The sequence below is a fragment of the Nuphar pumila genome, chromosome 6 (assembly GCF_984573655.1).
Source record: "Nuphar pumila chromosome 6, dmNupPumi1.hap1.1, whole genome shotgun sequence".
Lineage (NCBI taxonomy): Eukaryota > Viridiplantae > Streptophyta > Magnoliopsida > Nymphaeales > Nymphaeaceae > Nuphar > Nuphar pumila.
In genome coordinates, this window is record NC_143254.1 from 94,095,108 (window position 1) to 94,121,042 (window position 25,935).

The 25,935-nt window shown below is 41.2% G+C and overlaps 1 protein-coding gene and 1 pseudogene across 2 annotated transcripts; one reads left to right on the forward strand and one right to left on the reverse strand.

The window, feature by feature from the left end:
• Positions 1–14,436: 14,436 nt before the first annotated feature.
• LOC149835222 (uncharacterized) lies at positions 14,437–19,487 on the forward strand (annotated as a pseudogene). The gene has a single exon (XR_016432828.1). The product of XR_016432828.1 is annotated as an uncharacterized LOC149835222 (transcript).
• Positions 19,488–22,891: 3,404 nt separating this feature from the next.
• LOC149835223 (uncharacterized) lies at positions 22,892–25,145 on the reverse strand. Its single transcript, XM_090009540.1, has 2 exons — positions 23,249–25,145; positions 22,892–23,163 (listed from the first exon to the last, which is right to left on the reverse strand). The coding sequence occupies exons 1-2, from the start codon at positions 25,143–25,145 to the stop codon at positions 22,892–22,894; spliced, it is 2,169 nt and encodes a 722-aa protein (XP_089865666.1).
• Positions 25,146–25,935: the final 790 nt, after the last annotated feature.

The following is a 25,935-nucleotide window of genomic DNA, read 5'->3' on the forward strand; positions in this document are numbered from 1 at the left end:
TTAGATTTCAAAGAAACTTGCCCTTGAATTTTTGGGAGGATTGCGTATTGGCCTCTGCCTATTTAATAAATAGATTACCCTCCAAGCCATTATCGAGAAAAATTCCATATAAAATTTTACATGGTAAGCCACCTAATTATGCACATTTAAGAGTTTTTGATTGCCTTTGTTATGCTCATAATATCAGATATGAACATAAATTTGACAGAAGAGCACGGAAGTGTGTTTTGATTGGATACTCATATAGACAAACTGGGTATAAGGTTTATGATTTAGAAACTCATGAATTTTTCACAAGCCGTGATGTCCAATTTTATGAGAATGAATTTCCTTTCAAAAATAAAACTCCCAACAATGATCCAAGTTTGGTACTTCCTCTGCTAATTCAAGACAATTGTGATAACTCGTTACCTTTAACCGAGCCAATCCAAGGTACTCCCAACACTCAATCATCTTCATCCAATACCCAAGATATATCAATCCATAACCCTCATGAGACAGCGCCACCAAATAACCCATCACCTTCGACCCTTCACGAATCGGATGGTCTTCGAAGATCTACTAGGATCCGATCCCAGCCACCTCATCTTAAGAAGTATTTATGTTATGCCGCTAGTCCCATCCGCCAATCTGATGCACATGAGGTAAGCCTTAAAACACGCCGTCCTCTATCAACTTTTCTTAGTTATGAGTAAATTTCTAGCCTATATCATGCTTATCTTGTAGCCATTACTCACAATCTAGAACCTAAAACACATGCTTAAGCTATAAAGCATGCTCATTGGCAAGAAACTATGCGGGCTGAAATCAAGGCATTAGAAGTTAACAATACTTGATCACTGGTGCCACTTCTAGAAGGAAAACAACCTATTGGCTGCAAATGGATATACAAGGTCAAGCATAGTTCTGATGAAAGTATTGAATGCTACAAGGCTCGTCTTGTGGCAAAGGGGTGCAACCAAATCAAAGGCCTTGATTATAATGAAACCTTCACTCTTGTCATTAAAGTGGTCACAGTCTGGTGCTTACTTGCCCTTGCCGCTATCAAGAACTGACACATATACCAAGTTGACGTCAACAATGCATCCCTACATGGTGATTTAAATGAGAAGGTTTACATGGATTTGCCACCAGGGTTCTCTTGACAGGGGGAGAAATTAGTAAGCCATCTTAACAAGTCTATATATGGGCTGAAGTAATCCTCCAAAAATTGGTTTTCAAAACTAACCTCTTATTTGATGAGTGAAAGATTCAAACAATTAAAGGCCGACTATTCTCTTTTTTCCAAAATTGATGTGAATAGGAGCATTTTTATCCTCGTATACGTGGATGATATTATTATTGCAGGGAATCATCTTGGCCACATTAATAAATTGAAGGCTAATCTCAATACAACTTTTTGCCTCAAAGATCTAGGACCTATTCGCTACTTTTTGGGAGTTGAAGTTGCTAGATCCAAACGATGATTTTTTCTCTCACAACGTAAATATGCATTGGATATTTTGAATGATACCAACAACTTTGGATCAAAACCCGCCAATCTACCTATGGATTCATGTCTTAAGTTATCAAACGATAACGGTGATCCATCCATATACCGTCACCACGACGATCACCTCATCTATCTAACTATTACAAGGCCTGATCTTACTTACCCAGTGCACGTCCTCAACCAGTTTATGCATGACCCATGATTACCACGCCTTCAGGCTGCACATAAGCTGCTTTGCTATATTAAAGGGACACCCAACCAGAGAATTTTATTATCTTATCAAAGTCAGATTCAACTATCTGAATATTATGACGCAGACTGGGCAGAATGCTCTGTTTCAGGCTAGTGTATCTTTCTTGGAAGCAGTCCTATCTCATGGAAGACTAAAAAGCAACCTATGATGTCATGGCTCATGCCACATGTGAGCTCACTTGGATCAAATACTTATTACATGAGTTTGAGATCCAACATTCTTCGCCTATAACACTCTTTTGTGACAATCAAGCGGCCCTGCACATTGCCGCTAACCCTATCTTCCATGAGCGTACTAAGCACATTGAACTTGATTGCCACCTTGTTCATGATAAGATCCAAAGTAGCGCCATTCGAACTTAATATGTCCATACTAGTCTCCAATGTGTTGATCTTTTCACCAAGGCCATTGCAAAGGATAGTTTTAAACGGTTAAAAGGAAAGTTAGGCATCATCAATCCTCACGCTCCAACTTGATGGGGAGTCTTAGCATATTTGGCACTTGGAAATCTCGCACCACATCCCAACATTCACGGTGGTTCCGATTTTCTCAAAGACTTTCCATTTGTTTGTTATGTATTCTGTTATCTGTATATTTGGCATCCTTTCTTGTTATTATCCTTTCCTATTGTAAAGGATACGATAATCTCGTTTCCTCTATTTAACATGTAACAATCCATACTTTTAAGATATAGAAAAGAGATACAGCTTTTCCATCATCTCTTTCATTTCTTCCATTATTCTCTCATAGATCCAACATCAGGAGACGTGCGTATTAAGGATGACGAAAGATAAGTAACTAAAGGGATAGGAGTAGTAAATCAAGGAAGTGTTAGTTATTTGGATTCAGATTGGATTCATTTGGGTCTAGTTTGGATCCAGATCTATTTACCATAACTAACATTTATGGACGGCAAATGTGCGTTGGTTTTGAAATGAAGATAAGTCCCAAGATTAGTCGTGGGCTTATCTGTAACTGATAGTCAGTTACGGGAAAACCATTTTTATATATACCTGCGTGGTTGAGAGCAGAATAACGGTGAAGAGGTTTTCCAAAAGTTTTCTTATCCATACGGTAAGGGTCCCTGCTCTATTCTTCTCATCTTGTGCTGTGACTCACCTAAACAACAACAACAACAACAACTACGCCATCATCCCAAAACAATTGGGGTCAGCGATATGAACCAAAAAAGAAATTCATTTTGGGTCTCCACATGAATCATTTTCCTTCAATCATTTCTATCCAATGCCATGTCCTCGGTGAGGTTCAAAGCATTCATATCATTTCCTATCATCTCCATCCAAGTCTTCCTAGGCCTACCCCGACCTCTTTTAACTAATATATTTTTCCATTTCTCCAACCTTCTAACTGGATCATCATTAGGCCTTCGCCGAATATGTCCAAACCACCGTAAACGATTCTCTCGCATCTTATTTTCAATGGGTGCAACACCTACCTTCTTACGTATCTCCTCGTTCTGAATATTATCTTTTATTGTATTTCAACACATCCATCTAAGCATCCGCATCTCAGCTACACTCATTTTTTGAATATGATGTCTCTTGGCAGCCCAACATTCCATACCATATAGTAAAGCGGGTCTAATAGTCGTCCTATAAAACTTTCCCTTCAACCGCAATGGCATTTTATGATCGCACAACACTCCAGTTGCACTTTTCCATTTCATCCACCCAACCTTTATCCTATGATTTACATCTCCATCAATTTCTCTATACTTTTGAATGATGGATCCCAAATATTTGAAATAATCATTCACCGGTATTTCTTGCTCATCAAGCTTCACTACACTCCCATCACTACTTCGTTGCTTACTAAACCGACATTCCATATATTCAGTCTTACTCTTACTCAACTTAAAACCTCTAGCTTCCAATGTCTGTCTCCATAATTCTAACTTAGCATTAACCCCAGCTCTAGACTCATCAATCAAAACAATATCATCAACAAACAACATACACCACGGTACATTTTCTTGAATTGATCTCGTAAGCTCATCCATCACTATCGCAAATAGGAAAGGACTTAAAGCAGATCCTTGATGTAACCCAACCGTTATCGGAAAATTGGTAGTCACCCCTCCACAAGTGCGAACATTGGTTACTACTCCTTCATACATATCTTTAATTATACTAATGTACTTGAGAGAAACACCTTTCTTCATCATTGTCCACTAGAGAACGTCCCTAGGTACTCTATCGTATGCCTTCTCTAAATCAATAAAAACCATATGCAAATCTTTGTTCCTCTCTCTATATCTTTAAATAAGTTGTCTAAGAAGATGTATAGCTTCCATAGTTGATCTTCCAGGCATAAAACCAAATTGATTATCCGATATCATGACAACCTTCCTCAACCTAGACTCAATCACCCTCTCCCAAAGTTTCATAGTATGACTCATGAGTTTTATACCACGATAGTTTGTGCAATCTTGTATATCACCCTTATTCTTATATAAAGGCACCAAAGTACTCTTCCTCCACTCATTAGGCATCTTATTTGTTCGCCAAATCAAGTTAAAAAGATTTGTCAACCATTCTAAACCTTTATCTCCCAAGCATTTCCAAGCCTCGATAGGTATACCATCTGGGCCAACTGCCCTTCTTGATTTCATTTTCTTCAAAGCCACTGCAATTTCTTTCTTTTGAATCTTGCGCATGAAGTCACGATTTATCTCATGAAAAGGAATGGAGAAGTCTCCAAGATCTTGAGCATGACTATCATTAAATAGCTTATCAAAATAATCTTTCCATCTCTCCTTAATCTCCTCATCTTTGACTAAAACTCTTTGCGTTTCATCTTTGATACATCTAACCATACCCAAATCCCTCGATTTCCTATCTCTCATCTTTGCAAGCCTATAAATATCCTTCTCGCCTTCTTTGGTATCCAACTTGTCATAAACCTCCTTATATACCTTAGCCCTCGCGTTTTGAACTACTTTTTAGCTTCCTTCTTTGCTATCATATACTTCTCCAAATTCTCATTATCACGACTCTTACTTAGATTTCTATAACACTCTCTTTTAACCTTAATAGCTAATTTGACATCCTCGTTCCACCATGATGTATCCTTACCTATTTGTGCACCGCCTTTAGACTCACCCAATACCTCCTTAGCCACTTTTCTCATGCCACCCGCTATCTTATTCCACATTGATTCTGAATCTTCCTCGAGACACCAATCAGCTTCCTTAACTACCTGCTCTACAAACATTTTTTGTTTAGCTCCTTTCAGTGCCCACCACTTAATTCTAGGATCTATCTTATGTCTATCCCTTTTGCGGCATTGTCTAATTCTAAGATCTAAAATTAAGACTCTATGTTGTGTAGCTACACTTTCTCCCGGTATAACCTTACAATCGATGCAACAACCCCTATCTCTTTTTCTAAGTAGGAAAAAATCTATCTGACTCGTATTAACCCCACTTTTAAATGTTACTAGGTGAGACTCCCTCTTTCTAAACCAAGTGTTTGCTAAGATCATATCATAGGACAAACAAAAATCTAAAATCCTTTCTCCACTTTCATTTCTTTCTCCTATACCATAGCCTCCATGGATACTCTCAAATCCATCCCTACTAACGCCTATATGTCCATTAAGGTCACCGCCGATGAAAAGTTTTTCTTCATAAGATATCCCTTGTACTACTCCATCTAAATCTTCCCAAAATTGATGCTTAATGGAATCATCTAAACCTACTTGAGGTGCATAAACACTAATAATATTAATAATATTTGTACCTAATACTAATTTAATAAGTAAAATTCTATCACCCTTCCTACGGACCTCAACTACATTATCTATAAACTGACGACTCATAACAATCCCTACTCCATTCCTATTCCTATTTATTCATGTATACCGAATCTTATATCCCCAAGGTTCTATCACTTTTGCTTTCTCACCTACCCATTTAGTCTCTTGTAGACATAAAATATCAATCTTTCTCCTACACATAACATCTACTAACTCTACCAACTTACCAGTTAAAGACCCTATGTTCCAAGTGGCTAACCTAATTTTATGGTCTTGGACTAACTTCTTTACCCCCACCCGTCCAACAAAGTGAGGGAACCCTTGCCTATTTGACACCACACCCAGGCGCCGGTGTGATGCGTCGCTTCTGGGCGATGACCTAGCAACCCTTGGCCATTTATCACTGCCTCCGGGCCTAGAGAGTACAGCGCGTCGCTCAGTAGGAAACGCCCCAACGAAATTCCCATATTGGTTCATTTTCATAGGGTATGACTAAGTTTTTATGCTGGCTGTCACAGGCCTACCGCAATCCTCCTCCTTTATCCGGGCTTGGGACCGACAGTGTATAACTAAACAATTATACACAGGCGGAGAAAAAACTAGAGGAGAAGACTCTCTTGTTTCATTCAGACGACCGAGTCACCTCATCCAACAATGGCAGCAACATCAGGTATATGTTTTCCTTTGTTCTCTATATTTACTGTTTTAATACAGAATGCATGTAGCTTTACTGTTTTGTTTCTGGGGTCGTTTTGACTCCAACAGGAAGTTCTCATCCAATATCTCGTTCAACAAGAAATAATCTAATGCCACCATTTTAGCAGCTGCAAAACCGAAAACTCTCTAACGTCTTGCATTATTTTGTATATATATCCTTCATGGATATGCTTTGAAAAATTACAGAGAAAAAACCGCAGTGCTTTCTGTTAGTGGATGTAGGTGAAAACCGAACCCCGTTAACTTGTTCATGTTCTTCTTTTCTTCCTTTTCTTTATGGTATCATAGTATCTCTGGGTGCATATCTGATTTTTCTTTATGGTTGCATTGAACAATCTTTTGGTATCTTCCTCATCCTATCCATACCTGTCTACTCGTAACATTATCAACTTCATATCAGTGAAGCTTAACCAATCAAACTTCCTGTTATGAAAGACAGTTAATGGCTCCTGTAGGGATCCAAGATTTTCACAGATTTCTCAATAAAAAACTATCATGCCTAAGCTATATTGTAATGGTTCAGTGGACAATGACGTTAATTCGAAGGTGCATAATCTGGCATATCTTGCTTGGGATAGATCAGATCGGCTGTTAGAAGAGTGGATAACAAGCACACTTTCAGAAAATAAACTTGGATTAATCATTGGGCTGGAGACATCTGCAGAAGTTTGGACTGAACTTGTCAATGCCTTTGCGCAAGACTCTCAGGAACGAGAGTTTTATCTCATGCAACAAATGACGACAATCAAGAAAGGCATCAATCCTTTAACTGACTACATTAGTAAGTTTGAGTCAGTGTGTGATGACCTTGCTGCCATTGGGAAGCCCGTCAAAGACAAAGCAAAAGTCTTATGGCCAATCTTTTGTTACCACCATGTCAAAGCCTTCGATGCCAAGTTATGATAAGATAATTCTATTGCTTCAAAATTATGAAGCACGAAATAATCTCAACAATTATTTCTCTTATAACCCTCCGCAAATGACATTTTATGGTCAATAATTTGAAGGCAGAAAGAAAGGAGGAAATCAGTGTTTTGATAACAAAGGAAGTAATAACAATGCTTTCAAAAGGAATGGACCAAACAAACAAGACCAATATCGGGTCAGTACATCCGGAAGAAATCAGAATCAAGATAAAAATAAATTTAAGAGTGTCGTTTGCCAGATTTGTAACAAGAGGAATCACTCGACTGTCAATTGCTTCAACCACTTTAATCATTCTTTTCAGTCTGCTGATATTCCTCAAGCGTTAGCTGCCATCAAAATTGTTGATAGTCAGGACTCTGAATGGTTTCTTGATATCAGGGCTACGACGCACATGACTAGCAATGCAGGTAAGCTCTCTAATATAAAAGAATATTCTGGCAATGATTGCGTTATGGAAGGCAATGAAGATAAACTAAAAATTTCTCATACAGATTAATTCAAAACACTCTTCACAACTTCTGAAAAATGTTTTATGTGTTCCATTCATTAAGAAGGTTTTGATATCTTTAAGTCAACTAACCAACGATCTGCCCTATAATTTCCATTTTTCTGCTTCTAGTTGTGTTATAAAGGACATGATGATGGGCAAAGTTGTAGCGAAAGGGAGTAGGAGAGAAGGCCTCTACACTCTTGACCCTGGACATGTTGCCTCCTTCTCAAATCGATTTAGGAGTGTTACTGAGGAAAAATGTTATCAAAGGCTTGGACTCACTAAGATTAGTAATATTTGACATTTAAAAAAAAATTCTCATTGATGTCGTTGAATCAAGTAATAAATAGTTTTTGTTTTGCTCCAGTTGTCAATTGGGAAAAGCATGCAAGTTACCTTTCATGGATTCTGGAATTCATGGTATTGAGCCTTTTATGAAAGTTTATTCTGACAAATGGGGACCTGCTTCTGTTATTTCAAGAGAAAAGTATAGATTTTATGTTGGTTTTGTTGACGACTATACTCTATTCTCTTGGTTTTATCCTCTGAGAAATAAATCTGATTTCTTTGAGGTTTTCAAGCATTTTCAACTTTCGTTTAATGTCAATTTTTGAAGAAAATAAGAATCTTTCAATCTGATGGATGAGGGGAATATATTCATAATAATTTCATTAAATATCTTGATGATCTGGGAATTTATCATCAAATTTCTTGTCCTAAAACTCTTGAACAAAATAGTCACTGTGACAGCATAGAGTTGTGACCTAACTCGGGCTTACCATGATGTTCCACGCAAATATTTGAATTTTTTTTTGGGTCGAAGCCTTTTCTTCTGCCATTTTCTTAATCAATCGTTTGTCATCATCATCTTTGGACAAAGCCTCTCTATATTTAATTTTTTTTGGCAGACATCCAGATTACGACTGTCTTCATGTTTTTGGAAGTTGTTTTCCTTACCTTTGAGGATACAACAAAAACAAATTCAATCCGAAGTCTCTACCATGTATATTTCTTGGATATAATAATTAATACAATGGCTATCGTTGTTATCCTCCTTCTGGGCACATCTATTATTCAAGACACGTGTTTGATGAAGGCAACTTACCATATGTTCAGCCAACATATTTATACAATGCTGATAATATTGAGAGCGAGCCTACGACTTTTCAAGATTTAAAAGACGTTGATTCTCTTAACCAAAGTTGTGGAGTTTTTACATGTGCAGATGATCAACAAAAGAAGTATAACAACCATAATTTTTTGGATGATCGACCACATACCACTGTCTCTAATTTTCAGATCAGTTCCCAGCCTGACGAATCTGATAATCAACGTTCTTCGGATACCCGTCCAAATCTCAGTCCTACTGATGTTCTATTAAAGGACAAACTCACAATTCAAGATCAGACTAATGCAACAAATCCTAATATAGCTGTCATCAGTCATGATGACATCAATGCAACTCATGGAATAATATCTACATCAACAAGTTCTCAGGTCCATGATAATTCCTCGCACAATGATTTGCTTGACGAGCATGCTTTTAATGGAGAATTTTTTTCTTGAAAATCTTGAAAATCGTGATTCCGTTCACATTCACAATCTTGAAAATCATGAGCACAATGATGGTGTTGTTCTACAAACCCCATCTGCTTCTCAAAATCAGATAGAAACTCGTGTAATGCATGAGATTTTTAAACCAAACCCCAATTGTGCTATGCTACACATTCACACTAATAACATTCCTAAAGAGAGTATGACAATTAAAGCTGCTCTTGCTCACCATGGCTGGATACATAGGCGGAGCTGGGGGGGGGGGGTGGCAGGACTGGGCTGTAGCCCAGTCCTGGCTCCCCAAACAGTTAATTTTTTTTTTGTAAAAACCCAGTCCTAGCCCAGCCCTGATTCCATATGAAATAGATTTTTATCCATTTTTTTAGCCCAGCCCAGTCCTAGCCCAGCCCTGACTGCAGCAAATAGTTTGATTTGTCCATATGAAATAGATTTTTATTAATAATTGTTGCCATTTTTTATTTTATCTCAAAAAAAAAATTCGGGGGCGCTGCCCCTGAACCCCCGACTATCAAACCAGTTTTTTTTCCTACACCCCTGTTTGCCCCCCCTCCCCCCCCCCCCCCCCCCTCACATGAATCCTAGCTACACCACTGGCTGGATAAGAGCCATGTAAGAAGAAATAGTTGCTTTACATGCTAATCATACATGGGATTTGGTACCAAGAGCGACATGCATGAATGTCGTTGGGTCTAAATGGGTCTATAAGGCAAAACTTAAGCTCAATGGATTCTTAGATCGTTTGAAGGCTCGTTTGGTTGCTCAGGGTTTCCCTCAAGTTAAAGGTATCATTTTTTATGAAACTTTATCTCGCATTATTTGCCCATAAAGTATCCACACCTATAATCAAGCATTGAGAAATTAAATATCTTGATATAAAAAAATGCCTTTCTTCATAGTCTTCTAGATGAACAAGTTTTCATGAAACAACCCCCAGGTTTTGAAAATAAAATCAAACAAGATCATGTGTGTCAGAGATGGGTTAAAACAGGCCTCTTGCGCTTGGTTTAAGTGATTAAGTTATTTTCTTTTAAATTATGATTTTATTTATAGCACTATCGATATGTTTGTGCAACATTATAATCAAGATGTTATCATTCTTCTTATTTATGTCGATGATATGATCGTTACTGGCAGTAGCTTTTCGCTGATTCTTGAGTTAATCACTCACCTAAGTTGTGAATTTTCTGTTAAAGACCTCGACAAACTTCATTATTTCCTTGGGATCAAAGTAGAGTATAAACCCTATAGAATATTTTTATGCCAAACAAAATATTCCCATGATTTACTTAAAAAGGCACATATGCCTGATTGCAAACCATCTGCGACTCCTATGAGTCAAAAACCTGAGCAAGGACGCAATGATAGTGACAATTTTGAAGATCCTACCTTCTACCGAAGTCTTGTTGAGGCTCTTCAGTATCTGACTTTGACTAGACCTAACATTTCTGTCAGTGTTAATTTTGTTAGTCATGCATAAACCTACCAAAGACCATTTTTCTGTTGTCAAAAGGATTCTTCATTATATCAAAGGCACCCTTGATTTTGGTATTCATTTTTGCATCAAAGCACATTAGATTTATATGTTTTTCCTGACTCGGAATGGGCTGAATGCCCCGCAACGGGAAGATCCACTACTGGCTTTTGTACCTTTCTTGGCAATAACTATCTCTCATGGAGTGCTAAGAAACAACATAGTGTGGCCAGATCTAAAACTGAGACTGAATACCGTTCAATGGCTTTCAATACTGTCGAACTCACCTGACTCACTTTTGTTCTGTAGGATATTGGAATACCTTTGCATCTTGTGCCAGTTTTACATTGTGATAATATTAGTGCTATATCCTTGACACAGAATCCTATTTTTCATAATCGCTTGAAACACATCGAGATTGATTACCATTATGTCAGGGACAAAGTGGCTCTGACAAGCATTATCAAGCAAGTATGTTCCTTCTCAACACCAGCTTGCAGATCTTTTTACAAAGCCCTTACCTAAAGCTCATTTCTTGGCTCTTCCGGACAAACTTGACCTCTGTCCCCAGCTTAGTTTCAGGGGGAATATTGAGATACAGATCCAAGTCCACGATCCAACATCAGGAGACATGAGTATTGAGTATGACAAAAGATAAGTAACTAAAGGGATAAAGCAAGTTGTTATCCGTTCAGCAAAAAGGCAAGACGTTGCTGTTAAAACATAAAGAAAAAATGAAGATAATAATAGAAGCAGCAAATCAAGGAAGTTCTCATCCAATATCTCGTTCAACGAGAAAGAATCAAATACCACCATTTTAGCTGCTGCAAAACAGAAAAATCTCTAATGTCTTGCATTATTTTGTATATATATCCTTCATGAATCTGCTTTGAAAATTTAGAGAGAAAAAACCATAGTGCTTTCTATTCATGGACGTAGGTGAAAACCGAACCACGTTAACTTGTCTGTGTTCTTCTTTTCTTTAACAACTTGGTCAACAAGGGTTCAACAAGTTGAAAGACTTCTACCAATGGGGGGCCTCCGCTTGTGTGGTAGGAGCAGCTAGTGCACATCACCTTGTGTTGTGTTGGGGTGTTGCAAGTTCAAATTCCAATGGCATCGTTGTATAACTTGTAGGGATCTGCCTAACCCCAGCTTGCCTTTAAAAAAAAATGTTGAAAGTCTTCTGGTTCATGTCCCAACTAGACTATCAAATGAGTAAAGGGTACATAGTGTAGAGACTAGGTTGGCAAAGTTAGAATTTGCTTAATCAAACCAATATCAAATCAACTAAACATCTAGTGGCCAATTTTGACTCGAAAGTAATAGGAATTAAGCTGCCTTCAACCCAATCAACTCAAGCTACTCTTGATCGAATTCAGTTCGAGTGAAAAATCATAATTGTGATTGAACTACAATAATTCACTGGCAAATAAAACCTAATCACCAGTAATTTGTGAAGTATAATCACTTGGTAATTTGGTTACTTACACTTTGATGATGCTCATATATTTTAATAAGGAGACAAACACCATCTTTTTGTAGTCCTGGAGGTGAAAAGAGGATGTAAAATGTTGTACTACCTCTGTTGTGTTTGAGTAACAAACCCCCATGATGTCTTGCAGCCACACATAAAGGTGTATGTGTGTGTGTTTTCAGTGTTAGGAAAAATCGTGTGGGCCTACATACGTACAATCACATGTTATGTATTGTTTAATGTTTAGGCCTATAGTATGTGATCTAATACGGCCACATGATATCTCATATGGTATGGTTTTACTATGTGAAGAGGTTTCTTATGCTCTTATGTGTCAATTTTCAACTTTATGATGGGCTGAATTGAAAATAGATCATAAGTTGGTTACAATTAGGTTACGGTCTCCAAACCTTATATAGTGGCCTTTTCTTTAGGCTCATTATCAATATCAAGAGAAAATTGTCCCTCTCTCATTAGATTTAGAGATAGGCAAAACCCACGTATAAAGGTTCTGGAAGATTATACCTGTCACAGGTCTATCGGAGCACCAATGGATTCGGATATGCTTTCACATCAAGATTTGGTTTCTGTTCTTTTCAACGATTTAGCACGAACAAGATTAATGATCTATTTAGTTTTCAGTGAATTCAAAATCCAACATTCAGAAGCTGAAGTAGTGTCATCAATAGGTTGTCTTTTTATAAATATGTAAAAGTCCATTCCCAAACTAGTAATCTTATCACTACCTTCAAACACATGACTGAAAGGCCATTTCATATATTTTGCCAAGTTTACAAATTAAGTTTACAAACTATTGCTTTCTTTTCATTAAGAAAAGAGATTCTGATCAACTTGTTTTAGTTTCTCATGGTGTATGTGTGTGTGTTTTCAGAAGTTGAAGTAGTGTCATCAATAGGTTTTCTTCTTTATAAATATGTAAAAGTCGGTTCCCAAACTACTAATCTTATCACGACCTTCAAACACATGACCGAAAGGGCATTCCATATATTTTGCCAAGTTTACCAATTAAGTTTACAGATTAATGCTTTCTTTTCATTAGAAAAAGAGATTCTGATCAACTTGTTTTAGTTTCTCATGGCCAACAGTTTTTGCTGTTCTCTTGAAAGGTTCCTGTGTTTTGTATTAGAATTTCTTTTCAAGTTATAATCAAAAGCTTTTGCCTTTGATTATTTTTGAAATTCATATAAACAAATCAAAGTTGCACGAGTCCACAAGAATGACTTGTGAATGTCACCAAGTTGATGGGACATCACAAGTTTGAAACCAGCAGGTGGGGTATCTTGCCACAAGGTTGAAGCTGGGTGTACAGTCCTTGATGGGCAGGGGGGACCTCAAAGGTTTTACCAATAGGAGGCCAACCAATTTGAGGTCGGTGATGGGGAGCCTCCAGGAGGTCAGGGGAGGATGGCGATTTGGGTTTTGGCGTGAGCAGAAGGGATTAGGCGAAGGGTGTGATGGTGGTCGTTGACTGCTGCTGCTGCTGCTGCTACTGCTACTGCTGGATGGTGGTGGAATCGATGGTGGGTGGTGTCTTATCACCATACCTTATCAGACGTAAAATTTTACTATAAAACAATCTTATTTGGAATAATACCTAAACAGAATTTGATCTTTTGGTCATTTAATTGGTCTTGGATTTGAAGAACTTCTATCAGACCCTGCCATTTATGTCCTTGGATCTGAAAGGGCCATCTGATGTCTAACTAAACAGATTTGGTCTGTCAGATATCTGACCCATGCTCATGTTTGTTGATATTCCCAAGCCTCATAATCAGTCATAAATTGAAACCAGAAAATCAGTGGTAACAATTATTTTGCCTATTCTAGTTTGTGCTTGTAATCAATGTGTGTCATCTGGACTTTATGTTATTATATGGATGTTATGGACAGGTGCTATTCCGGCCATTGAATGTGTGCAAATAGGTTATTTAAGAAAAGATTGAAGCATCGATTCATGTGTTCTTAATTTGTCTGAACATTTACCTGCGTTTTTCCTGAACTTCACAAACTTAGCTATTATGCTTCTTTTCTTTACTGAGTGCCAAAATTTCAGGCTTATACAGTATCTTATTGTCAGGTCGTTGCTGTTAAAATTCTGATGGAGCAAGAGTTTCATGAAGAGCGTTTCAAGGAGTTTTTGAGGGAGGTACTCTTTTTTTCACTATTCAAAAACTGACGTATAGATATATACTGTATCCAAGATTATCTCATTTAAGTAGAGCTGTATTTAGAGGATATATTTGTGACACCTGGCAAAAAAATTGAATGTTGCACTGGCGGAAATTACTGTTGCGCCAGTGAAGTATTTTTTACTGGCGAAAATTACTGTTGCGTCAGTGAAGTAACTTTTACTGGCGCTTTTTCATGCCAGTGAAAAGCGTTTTAGTGGTGCACAAGACCTTTCACTGGCGCTGACCTGTGCCAGTGAAAATTTATCACTGGTACAATGCTGCGCCAATGAACAGGTTTTCACTGGCGAATAAAAATGGCGCCCGCAAAAGCTTCTATTTCCTGTAGAGTTTTTTTTTCTCCATCAAAGCAGTTGATTTCATAATTTATCTGCTAAGACGAGACATTGTTTCATGACATACTTCATGAGCTGCAGTATTCAAAACGGGTTCAATTCTTTCATCCAACATGGTCAATGCTTTTGGTTCCTCATCATAAAAGCCACTTTAGTCATCCTGAGCTGTTTGGAAGTAGTGAGATTTTCCTTAGAAAATTCGAATATTCATATCAAACCAAAAGCATGAGAAGTAATGCTATAAACAATTCACGACTGTTTTGTCAACCTCTTGAGGTAGAGAGGATTTTGATATATATGGCTGGGGAAATCGTACAAAATAAGATTTTTTTTTCTTATGTTTCTTGTTTAAGAATACCATGACAAGGTTCTATTTTTTACATTTCATACAGGATTTTCCCATTCCTCCCCACTTCTAAACTTAACCTTAGGGCCATTTGTTTCACAGAAAATGCCCCGCTTTAATAGTGAAACATGCATTTTTCCATTAAATATATAGGCACACAGTGGACACCAGTTTCGTAGGAAATGTTACTTTTTTTTATAGAATAATCTCTCAGGGTTCCCTCTGATATCGTTCATCCTTGTGATGAACGTCCCAAACACCATCATGTATCTATATTTTCAACTGTCCGTTTTGCATGCTCTAGATGCCTCAACACGATCTGTAGATCCTCTTGCTCATCTCTACAAGACGAAAGAACAACCCAGGTAAGTATCTCTCACCTTATTCAGGCTCTTCCTAATGACATAAGGATGTGTCGTCAACAAAATGTTAATGACAAATCAATTGTCATTAGCAAATTGTTGATGACAAACGTATGCATTGTCAGCATCCAACTGACACATCATTCCATATGAATTGTCGTCAACATCCCTTGAATTGCCGTCAGTAAACCCGACGTGGACAACGAATTGTTGTCAGTAAGCCCCTAACGTTCTTATATTTCTTTGTTTTAGTATTTTTTTTTGTTTTAGTAGTTTTAGCCATTGAGCTCATTTTTTTTATGGGATCCGCATACGATGTACAAACACTCACAAGCCGTCTCTCCAAAATGAAGATCTGGAGCTTTTGGTTCGGTTGATCCCTGTTTAATGGAGGAGAAAAGGAATGCAACCTGGAAGAACAAACTCAACAATGCTTAAAATTTAAATAGCTATTGTCTAAATCTTTTTCCGTGAAAACCCATCTCTTTGTTTTAAAAAATCTGAGGATCCACACAAGGATCTTTTAACAAGTGTTGAATTTAATAATCATGTTGTTCATCCACGTGATGAATGGCATCTTTAGATGGGTCCCAACTTTTTTTCACCTGTTTCCTTTGAGGAATTTGGATAAGGTGCAATCACGTTGCACAAAGTGCATGTTTGGCTACACTTCACCACCTGTTTGCATTTGATTGAGTTGGATATGGGTAGATTTCAACCTTGTCCGTGTCTGAGAGAAGATTAAGCCAGGGACACCGCCCATCATAGGTTCCCCAGATGCAATGAACGGCACCCAACGATGCGGACGAGTTCACTGTCAAAGCCAAAGGTCCCTTGAATGCCATTCATTATTCACGGCGATGCCATCATGCTTGAATTTCTTATGCCTCATATAGGCTTTACAAAGTTTTGGAGACCTCTAATGGATGGCTGACAGCAAAAGCTCCAGCCATGATACTTGGGTGCCCGTCATCCACTGGATAATGGGCTTGAGGTTGAGGGCACTGTTGGCCTGAACCATTCTAGACTAAGGATGGCAGTGCTGGGAACCCTGTTTGGACTGGGGATGAAGGACATGAAATGTGTATGAAGGTGGGATGGAAGCAGAGATGTACTTACGCTTCCTCTTGCCCCGATTCCCGTTAATAAAATAATTAAAATGATGTTCGGAGATGAAAGTTAAAATCAAAACCCATGTGGGAATGAAGGCGGGGATGAAGGATAAAATTTTGAGAGGGGACGGGGGCGAAGACCTTGTCTCCCGCATCGTCTCCGGCCCACTGCCATCACTATTCGATACTCAGGCTTGTGCCTCATATGCCAAATTCAATCATCTCTATCCCAAGCCATCGCTACAAAAAAATCAGCCATTCTCTGATAATTATCGTGAAATTTTCAAAAACCAATATAGTCTGAAAGCAAATATGCCTTACTTATTTTGAAATATCATGTTTTATCGTGTTAATAACGAATATTAACGATTTTTACGTATTTTCTTAAAAATGTTTAAAATTTAAATATACCGCATTTTCTAAAAAAAAATCTGAATTTTTCTTTTGAAAAAAAAAAATCCGATAACGAGAGTTTGTGGAACTATGCTTTCTTTATAACAAGGGCAGCTCACCCCACGACGTGAAACCCAATAGGAAACATTTTCAAAAAAAAAAAAAAAAAACTGAAAATTCCGGAACCTTCCATTCCAAAACGCAGATCGCATGCCCCTCGGATTCCCTGCGTCTGCGAACGAACTTCACTCCCAAACGTCGGTTTCCACTCACCCCCGACGCCGATCCCCCAAAAACGGCCGCCGGAAAGTGATAGAAAGCAGAGATGGCGGAGGAGGGGGGCTGCCCGGAACTGACGGAGGAGTGCTGGGAACTGATACTGGGTCGCCTCTCCCACCGTCACCTCGAGCCCGCCTCCCTCGCCATCACCAACCGTCTCCGCCGCTCCCTCTCCCTCTCCCTCCGCCCTCCTCCTCGCCCGCTTCCCCAACCTCGTCCTCCTCGACGTCTCCGGCGACTTCAGCCTCGACCTCGATTGCCTCCTCCAGGCAGTCGCCGGCTCCGGCATCAGGATCCGGGTCCTCGACCTCTCCGGCCAGGGACCGCGGCCGCCTCCAAGAGCTCGGCCGGAGCGTCGGTTCGCTGAAAACCCTCATCTGCTCCAGAGTTGGGGCTTTTCAGGATGGAGATCTTCTCACCATCGCCCGCTCGTTCCCCGATTTTGAGGAGCTCGATGCCAGCTACCCGACGGAGGAAGCGATCGTCGATTCTTGGACGGAAAACTTCTGTCCTTCCCCGGGGGCGGTGAGCGACTCCGGCGTCGAGTTCATGTCCCAGAAGCTCGGATGTCTCCGTTATTTGGATCTCTCCGGGAACTATTGCATCTCCGACCGCTCACTTTTCGCGATCGCCTCCAATTGCAAATCCCTTTCCCGGATCGCGGTACTCGACTGCGGGTTCGTGAGCTCGGCCGGCGTCGCGGCCGTCGCCTCGCGCTGCCTGCGCCTCGCGCTGCCTGCGCCTCGTCTCTCTGGCAGTGAACGGGAGCAGAGTCTCGTCGGCGAGGCGCTTCCTGGTTCACGGGAGGGAATTGCAGAGCATCGACCTCTCCGGGATGGTCGTTTCGGAAGAGCTGCTCTTCGGAGTTGGCGATCTGAACCGGTCTCTCCGGGGATTGGTCCTCGCTCGATGCCCGGAACTCTCGTTCCCGGGGGTTTCGATCGTGGTCCGGCGATGCGGGCTCCTGGAGCATCTGGATCTGGAAGGGGCCGATGCCCTGACGGACGAATCGGTGCAAGAATTGGGCTTTCATCTCGCCAATCTCAGATTCATCAATCAGAGTCATTGCCGCCGCCTCACGAACGAGAGCTTCCGCACTATTCTGACGAACGCTTCCAATCTGGAAGAGATTGGGATGGAAGGGACCGGTTTGGGGTCGGGGTTAGGGTTTTCCGATTTCAATTTCAAGAGGGGAAGGGTTCGGAGATTGAGATTGGGGTTGAACAAGAATCTGGGGAGCGAGATTTTGGGGGAAATCGGCGACATCTGCAGCGAGATTGAAGAATTGAGCGTGAACGATTGCTTGGGGATTAGTGGCGTGGGGCGATTGGGGGAGTTGGAGATCCTGCACGCGGGTGGGTCGGGCTTCTCGGACGAGGGGTTGGAGGGTCTGGGGAGGAGTTGCAGGAGATTGGCGAGGCTGGACCTGGAAGGGTGCTTGAAGGTCTCGGAGAGGGGGGTGAAGGAGGTGGTGAGGATGTGCAGGGGGTTGAGGGAGGTGAACCTGAGCGGGTGCGGTGTGAGTTCGGGGCTCCTGAGTTGGATGGTGATTGCGAGGCCTTCTCTGAGGAGGATCGTCCTTCCTTCCGCTTCCCTTCTCTCTGATTCCCGCAGAGAGAGCTTGCTGCTGGGGCATGGCTGCTTGCTTTGTAGCGCCGAGGAGTGGAGGGAAACAATCAAAGGTAACAAATTTTCTCAAGTTTCTGGGTTTGCACTTTGGCCTTTAGAGAATAATGGTCAGTATAGTTTTATCCTTTGATATGTCCAAGTCTTAGGCTCTGTTTGGGAGCCGACCGTCGGAGGGCTCCGGAGTAGAAGCGTGGAATCCACTGCCGTCCACATATGTTTGGGAGCATGGAAAACCCGTATTTGAGGGTGTTCAGGATGCATTTACGGACGCCATTTCCACGTTTCGACCACCGTCGCAAGGAGGTGGTAATTTCTAATTTCTATCCCGATGACACCTCCGATGGTGCTCCGGCGGTCTCCAATGGCCATCTTACCTATCTAATTAATTACCTAATAACTCCAAGTGGAATGCCTCTCTGTCTTTTTTGCTCTGCCCTTTTCCCCTTCTCTACACTTCTCCAAATCAGATATTCACCTGAACCTTGTCTCCTCCCATGGAAGAATTTGGTTTCTATCTGGGTTTTGTTCTATCTTGAGATTATTGTTTCTTGGGGTATTTTGTTCATCAATTCTCGTTCTAGTTCATTGTGTGCTCGTTATTGTCCCCTCTTTTATGGTAATGAAAATGTTGTTCTTCCTGTTGCTTTGGGGTTTCTCATGAACAGAGCTGGGGTTTTTCTTTTCTTGTTTGATTTCGGGTTGGTTGTTTGTTTTCCTGAACATAATCGTGTTTGGGTGTTATTGAGATTTTCCTTGGTTCTTTGAATCATGTTTTGGAAGATAGAGACGGATAAAGGAGTCGTTGGCAATCCCAAGTTGCAGAATTGAAGAGCAGTGTGGAGAACAACTCCGAGGAAAACTGGTCATGGGGAGCAAGGATGCGCGGGCGGTGAAAGGAGGCATCAGCACAATAAATTTTTCCCTACATATATATAATATACTGTACATGGTTTTTCTATTTTTCTGTTTTGGGGCCAATTTTTTTTTTATAGGCAAGCTGGGGTTAGGTAGACCCCCACCAGTTACGCAACATACCATTTTTCTGTTTTGGGGCCAATTATAATATACTGTACATGGTGACGTGCACTAACATCTCCTACCAAACAAGCTGAGCCCCCGTTGGTGTTTTGGGGCCAGATTTACGAGATATTGTAGAGGAAGAAAATATATAATGAATCATTGGCATACTGATGCCTGTTGTTGGCTTGCTTAATCCTCAAATATTTTAATACAGATCTTTGCTGCAAATCATTTTCTCAGTTGAAATTTGAAACTGTGGCCAGCTATTCAGGATTCAAATTGAGCAGGAACATACCAATTTCTGTTTTTTGTTCATGAAAAATTTGTGATGCATTGCCATATCTGCTGATGCAGTGGTATACCTGGTTCTCAATAAAGAGTCATGTTGCACTTTTTTTTTTTACATAAGCTGAATTGAGGGCACGATTGTTATGCGATAAAAGAAATTGCAGGGCATATTTCTGCCCCATAATGACATATCCCAAACAACTTAAAAAATGTATTTGGTAAGTTTTGCTAAAATTTTAATGGTGCTCCCAAACAAGCTGGTGGAAAGTACCAAATACACAGAATTTGTGGGTTTTGTACTTCCCGCCCCAGCTACCTCCCACTGTCTGCTCCTAAACACAGCCTTATTGTAAATGAGTTTGTGATATCAGATGTGTCATATATGTGCGGCATCTCTTTTTTGTATAGAAGGGGAGATGCAAATTGGAGCAATTAATAGCAAAATATTCCTTCAGTTTTGTTTTTGAGCTTTGGAGAATGAATAGTTCACTTTTTTCGTTTTGATCCATGAGCTTGTGCTGTCAGTGTGTGTGGGGAGAAGGGAAAAATGCTAATTGGACCACGTTTAATTCAATTGGTGCATGAGCAGTTGTCTACTTTTTTTGTGTGTTATCAGATGACAGAGTAATGGGTCCTGGTCTCTACCAGGCTGTCTAGTTAATTGATGCGAGTCATTTTCTATTGAAATGTGTCATGTTCTTTTCTTCTCTTATTGTTCATGCAGTTGGGGTGACTGTCATAAATTAGATCACCGTGCTATCCAAGACTGGGCCCTTGGACTTTGAGTGGTGTTTTAAAATTTGGGGTAGTTTGCACCTGTTCTTAAACATGTGCCTAACCTTCTCTTCCCTGTTGGTTGATTTCTCATCGACCTTGTACTCACCAACTGTTTTATTTCATCTATGACTTATCTATTGAATTTTACCTTCGTTTAAAAAAAAGGTTAGTTTACATATAGGCGCTTAAGGGATGGTAAATTTTACGTTTATCTGCTTTAGTTTTCATATATTTAAGATAAACGCTGAGATTTAAAAAAAATATTTTTTATTGATTAGGGTTTTTAATCAAATTGCATTAATTATGGGTTTTGATATTTAACTTGATTAAGGTTTTTGTATGCTTTGATTTGTTTTTTTTTTCTTTAATTAGGACTTTGAATCAATTTTCTTTAATTAGTGTTTCTTATTAATTTGATTAGGGTTGTTTTCTTTTGATTTTCATTGATTAGGGTTGTTTTCTGTTATGTTCTATTGTTTCATCCAATCTTGGACAAGCCATCAAACACCCCACCCATTTTTTTTTTTAAATCTCTTCCAACCCTATTTAAACTCTCTCTCTCATTGGTTTTTTTCCTTGCATTAAAATTCAGCAGTAAGGTGGGAATGAATCGGATATGGGCGGATCATGTCAGATCTGAATTTGAATTTACCACTGTATGCAGTAAAATCGATTACTACTCTGAGTCAAATCCAATGAAGTAAGGTTGAGTCTGAATCCAATTATGTAGTAAAACAAGATTAAAAACAAGCTCATGATCTGAATCTGAATTTGATCTGAATGCATATTCATGGATTGATTTTCAAGATCCACCAGTGCATATGCTATATCTTTATTTCGAGAAAAATCCTTCTGATATTGGTGGAAACCTGATCGAGTACCAAAAATTTGGGAACACTGAATGCAACAGAGGAATGGAAATATGCCACTGAAGATAAACTTGGCATTGCTTCAGCCGTTATTCTTTTCACTTGATTGCAAACAATGGTCTAGAATGAAATTTCAGTTGGTTTATCCGACATACATGATCATGTTGCCCGATTGATTGATCCAGAAGGGCAATGCCCAAATCATAAAAATGGATTCTCCCAACATTTAGAAAAATGAGAAACAAACGTATAATCACTTCCTTTTTTTCTCCCCTTTAATTTCTTTCCCCTCTTTGTGTTCTCATGGTGAGACCCTGAAGCTCTATCCATTTTGTTGCATTTACACAAGACGTCTACCTGATGTAATCAGAGCCGTTCTTTTGCCATTTTTTAGAGGCGCTTTTGTCTTTGTCATGAAGTCGGTGGTCTTGCTTTTGCATTGTGGCAGATCGCTGGCAGAGCTACAACTCGTCGTTGCTATTGTGTTGTCAACAAGTTCAATGCTAGATGAACTCTTGAAGTTGTGCCCCCAAAAGGTTTTGGCTTAGTGGGATGGGACCTAGGCTGCTAGGCAGGCGGTCTATGTTCAAATCCCATGTGTCATCCCTTGAGCAAGCTGAAGCGGGGTGGCTTTTTGAGGGCAATGGAAAATTTAAGCTGCCAGGACAATGATCATAAGTACAGCAGGCAGAGCCAGCACAGCTAGGTCTCTAATCTTGGGGGTGGTTTCTCCTTACAAATATTAAAAAAAACTCCTGCAGTTGTTTTGGAGAATTCTGGATTTAGCTATAGGCATAGTTTCCTCAGTCGGAGGCTAATTAAGATGATTCCTATTCTTTTTTTCTTCTCTTTTCCTTTTCTCGTTTTTCAGTACTTCTTGACTTTGATTCATAACAGAACCTGGTAGGCTGCCTGCCCGTACTCCAGAAGCTGATACGCTTGTGCACATCTTGGTCGGAAAACACAGATGTGGTAAACATGCATTTTTTGCCTTGTTAGGATCTTTGGAAAGAGCATCGTCCTCAGACTATTGTTGGAAACACAAGAACCCCACAAGTGTTACTGAAATGTTTCTCAACCTTTAAACTACAGTCACCAGTAATCCCTGCAAGAACAAGAACCGTTTCTGAAATGGTGGAAACTATTTCGGTCGCTTACAAGTATCTCCCTTGCGCAGTGCTTGGAGACGAATAAATGACAGTCACCACATATCCGCAGATTTTTCACAATCCTTACATAGGAGTTGGGCACGCTATTGATCACCGCAAATGCTTCGGCCAACTTCTGGCTGTGCCGGGCGAGCCAGGTCTCTTTGTCCTCTTCAAAGACATCGACTAGGACACCGGAAGTATCTGGTGCAGATCCTACAAATCTAAGCCTCTTGATCACCTCATCTAGCCACCAATAGATTTCTCTAATTTGAGGGTGTGAACGATTCATGGACAACACCATTTAGTTCCACCAAACTAGAGCCAGGTTGTTTCCTTAAGCCCTTCTTCTTGAGCAGGTTTCTAACTTCTGATGCTTCATTCCATTTACCAGCAGCAGCATAAATATTGGACAGTAGGACATGGCAACCGGCTTGCCTGGCCTTGGAATCCAATTCCAGAAGGCCGTCCCTAATTCTCTCTGCAACATCTGCATCGCCATGAATCCTGCAAGCACCTAGAAGCGCACCCAATATCGTTACATCAGGCTCCATGGGCATGCTTTTCACAAATTCTTCTGCTTCTTTCAATTGACCTGCCCGGCCAAACATATCAACCATACAACCATAGTGTTTAATCCCGGGCAAGATATTGTAATCCTTCAACATGTTATCGAAGTGGAGGCGACCCTCATCCACCAAACCTCCATGGCTGCATGCTGTCAAGACCCCCAAAAAAGTGACAGCATTGGGCTCTGTGTTGGAGCCCTGCATTTGGGAAAAAACTTCCAGCGATTTATCTGCAATGCCATGCATCGCAAAGCCAACGATCAGTGCATTCCAGGCCGATACATTTCTGTGTTCCAAGCTGCTGAACACCTGCTTGGCAGCCTCCATATGCCCACATTTTGCATACATATCCACAAGTGCTGCCCCCAGGTTGTCACTAAGCTTAAGCTGGCTTCTGTCAATATATGCATGAATCCATTTGCCTTGATCCAGTGCAGGCAGATGAGCACAAGCAGACAGCACGCTCGCCATGGTAACCTCATTGGGCTTCACATCCTTCCCAAGCAGCATCCTGTTAAACAGGTCAAGAGCGTCTCTGAACCTGCTGCACTGCGTGTACCCAGAGATCATGGAGCTCCACGACACAACATCCTTGTCCGGCATCCTATCAAACAGATGGCGTGCAGACTCCAGATCTCCGCTTTGAGAGTAAGCCGTGACCATTGCATTCCAAGAGATGGTATTCTTACAAGGCATATCATCAAACATTTTGCGCGCGATCGGCAAAAGCCCGATCCTCGCGAACCCAGATATCATGGAATTCCACGTCACTGAATTCCGGTAAGGCATTCGATCAAACAACGCGCAAGCAATCCCCAGTTCACCGTGCCTTGCATACCCCGATATCATGGTGCTCCAAGAAACATCGTTTCGATCAGGCATTCTGTCGAACAGTTGGCGTGCGACTTCCACCGAACCGAATTTCGCATACCCATCGATGAGGGCATTCCACGAGACGGTATCAACCGTCAGGGGGTTTTCCTCGAACAATCGGCGTGCAGATTCCACGTCCCTATGATCGGCATACATACTGATCAGCGTGTTGAGCACGAAGACGTCGGAGCTGAACCCATTCTTGAAGACGTGTGCCTGCACCTGCCTGCCTTCTGCCGTCGACGGCCGGACGGTGGCGGCCTTGACGACAAAAGGGTAGGTGAAATTATCGGGGGAAACGGGCACCCGAAGCATCCGGGCGAAGATCCCAATGGCCTCATCGGGAGAGCGGCTCTTGGAGTAGGCACGGACGAGGGTGTTGTAGAGGAACGAGTTGGGGGGGACGCGGTCGACGATCAGACGCGCGTACGTCAGGAAAGCGTCGGGGCGTGGTTGAGAGAGGGCGAGGTGGGAGACGATCCTGCAGACGAAGGGGGTGTGGTGGAGGAGCCCAGTCACGATGATACGACAGAGGACTGGTTTCAGTTGGTCGATGGTTTTGCACTGTTGCAGCCGAAGCTCCAGATTCGAAGCCGAAGAAGAAGCACAATCAAGAAGATGATGGGCATCACCTCCACGACTCAAGTCAGGAGGTCGAAGTTGGGGATTGGCAGCGCCATGAAAGCGGCACCGAAGAAGAAGGATAGAGCAGCGTGGACGCAGCAGCTTGGCTGGTATGCCGGGTTTTCTTCGCATTACACTCTCGCCAGGCACAATCCCATTGTTTGCTATTTGTTCAGACCAAATCTAGCACGGTAAATAGGGATGGCAGTGGACCGGGGAAAGCGGGGCCCCGCCCCGCCTCGCCCCGTTTGGACCGGGGATGAAGGGTATGAAACGGGGATGGAGGCGGGGGGTGGAGGATAAAATCCATCCCCGCCGCGGAGGCGGGGCGGGGGTGGATGTGCACTTTTCCCCACCCCACCACGATCCCCGCCTAATCCTCGCCCCGACCACTTTTCCCCGCAATATCCCCGCCTGCCTCATCCCCGTTTGGACCGGGGATGAAGGGTATGAAACGGGGATGGAGGCGGGGGTGGAGGATAAAAACCATCCCCCCCACGGGGGTGGAGGATAAAATTTTGAGGCGGGCCGGGGGTGGAAACCTTGTCCCCCGCCCCGCCCGGCCCCACTGCCATCCCTAACGGTAAATATGGGAGCCGGATCAGGTTATTTAAGAAATGACCGTATCTGTTATCTGAAAATGTCAACTGGTCACCCCTAACACTACGATCCTGACACGTGGCAGCACATTTGTGACGCGGTTATGGTTTTAAAGTTAAAAAAAAATAATAAACTCTCTCTCTCTCCTCTTTTTTTTTTTTTGCTAGCAAGAGAAACATGTTTCTCCGTGGAGGTTCTTCCGGCAAGGTTTTCCGACGGGTCAATAGCATTTGCAACAAGGCAAAAGTAGACGTTTCTCGTCTCTTCTTCTCCCACTTGCTTCTCTCTTGCCTTTCATCTTCATGACGGGAAAGAGGAGCTT

What these genes read in the sequence shown, in the direction of transcription:
- LOC149835223 (XM_090009540.1), bottom strand. Translation starts at nt 25,145, where the DNA reads ATGCGAAGAAAACCCGGCATACCAGCCAAGCTGCTGCGTCCACGCTGC. An exon ending in TAGTTTGGTGGAACTAAATG is followed by an intron (nt 23,164 to 23,248) that starts GTGTTGTCCATG and finishes TTAGATTTGTAG; the next exon opens with GATCTGCACCAGATACTTCC.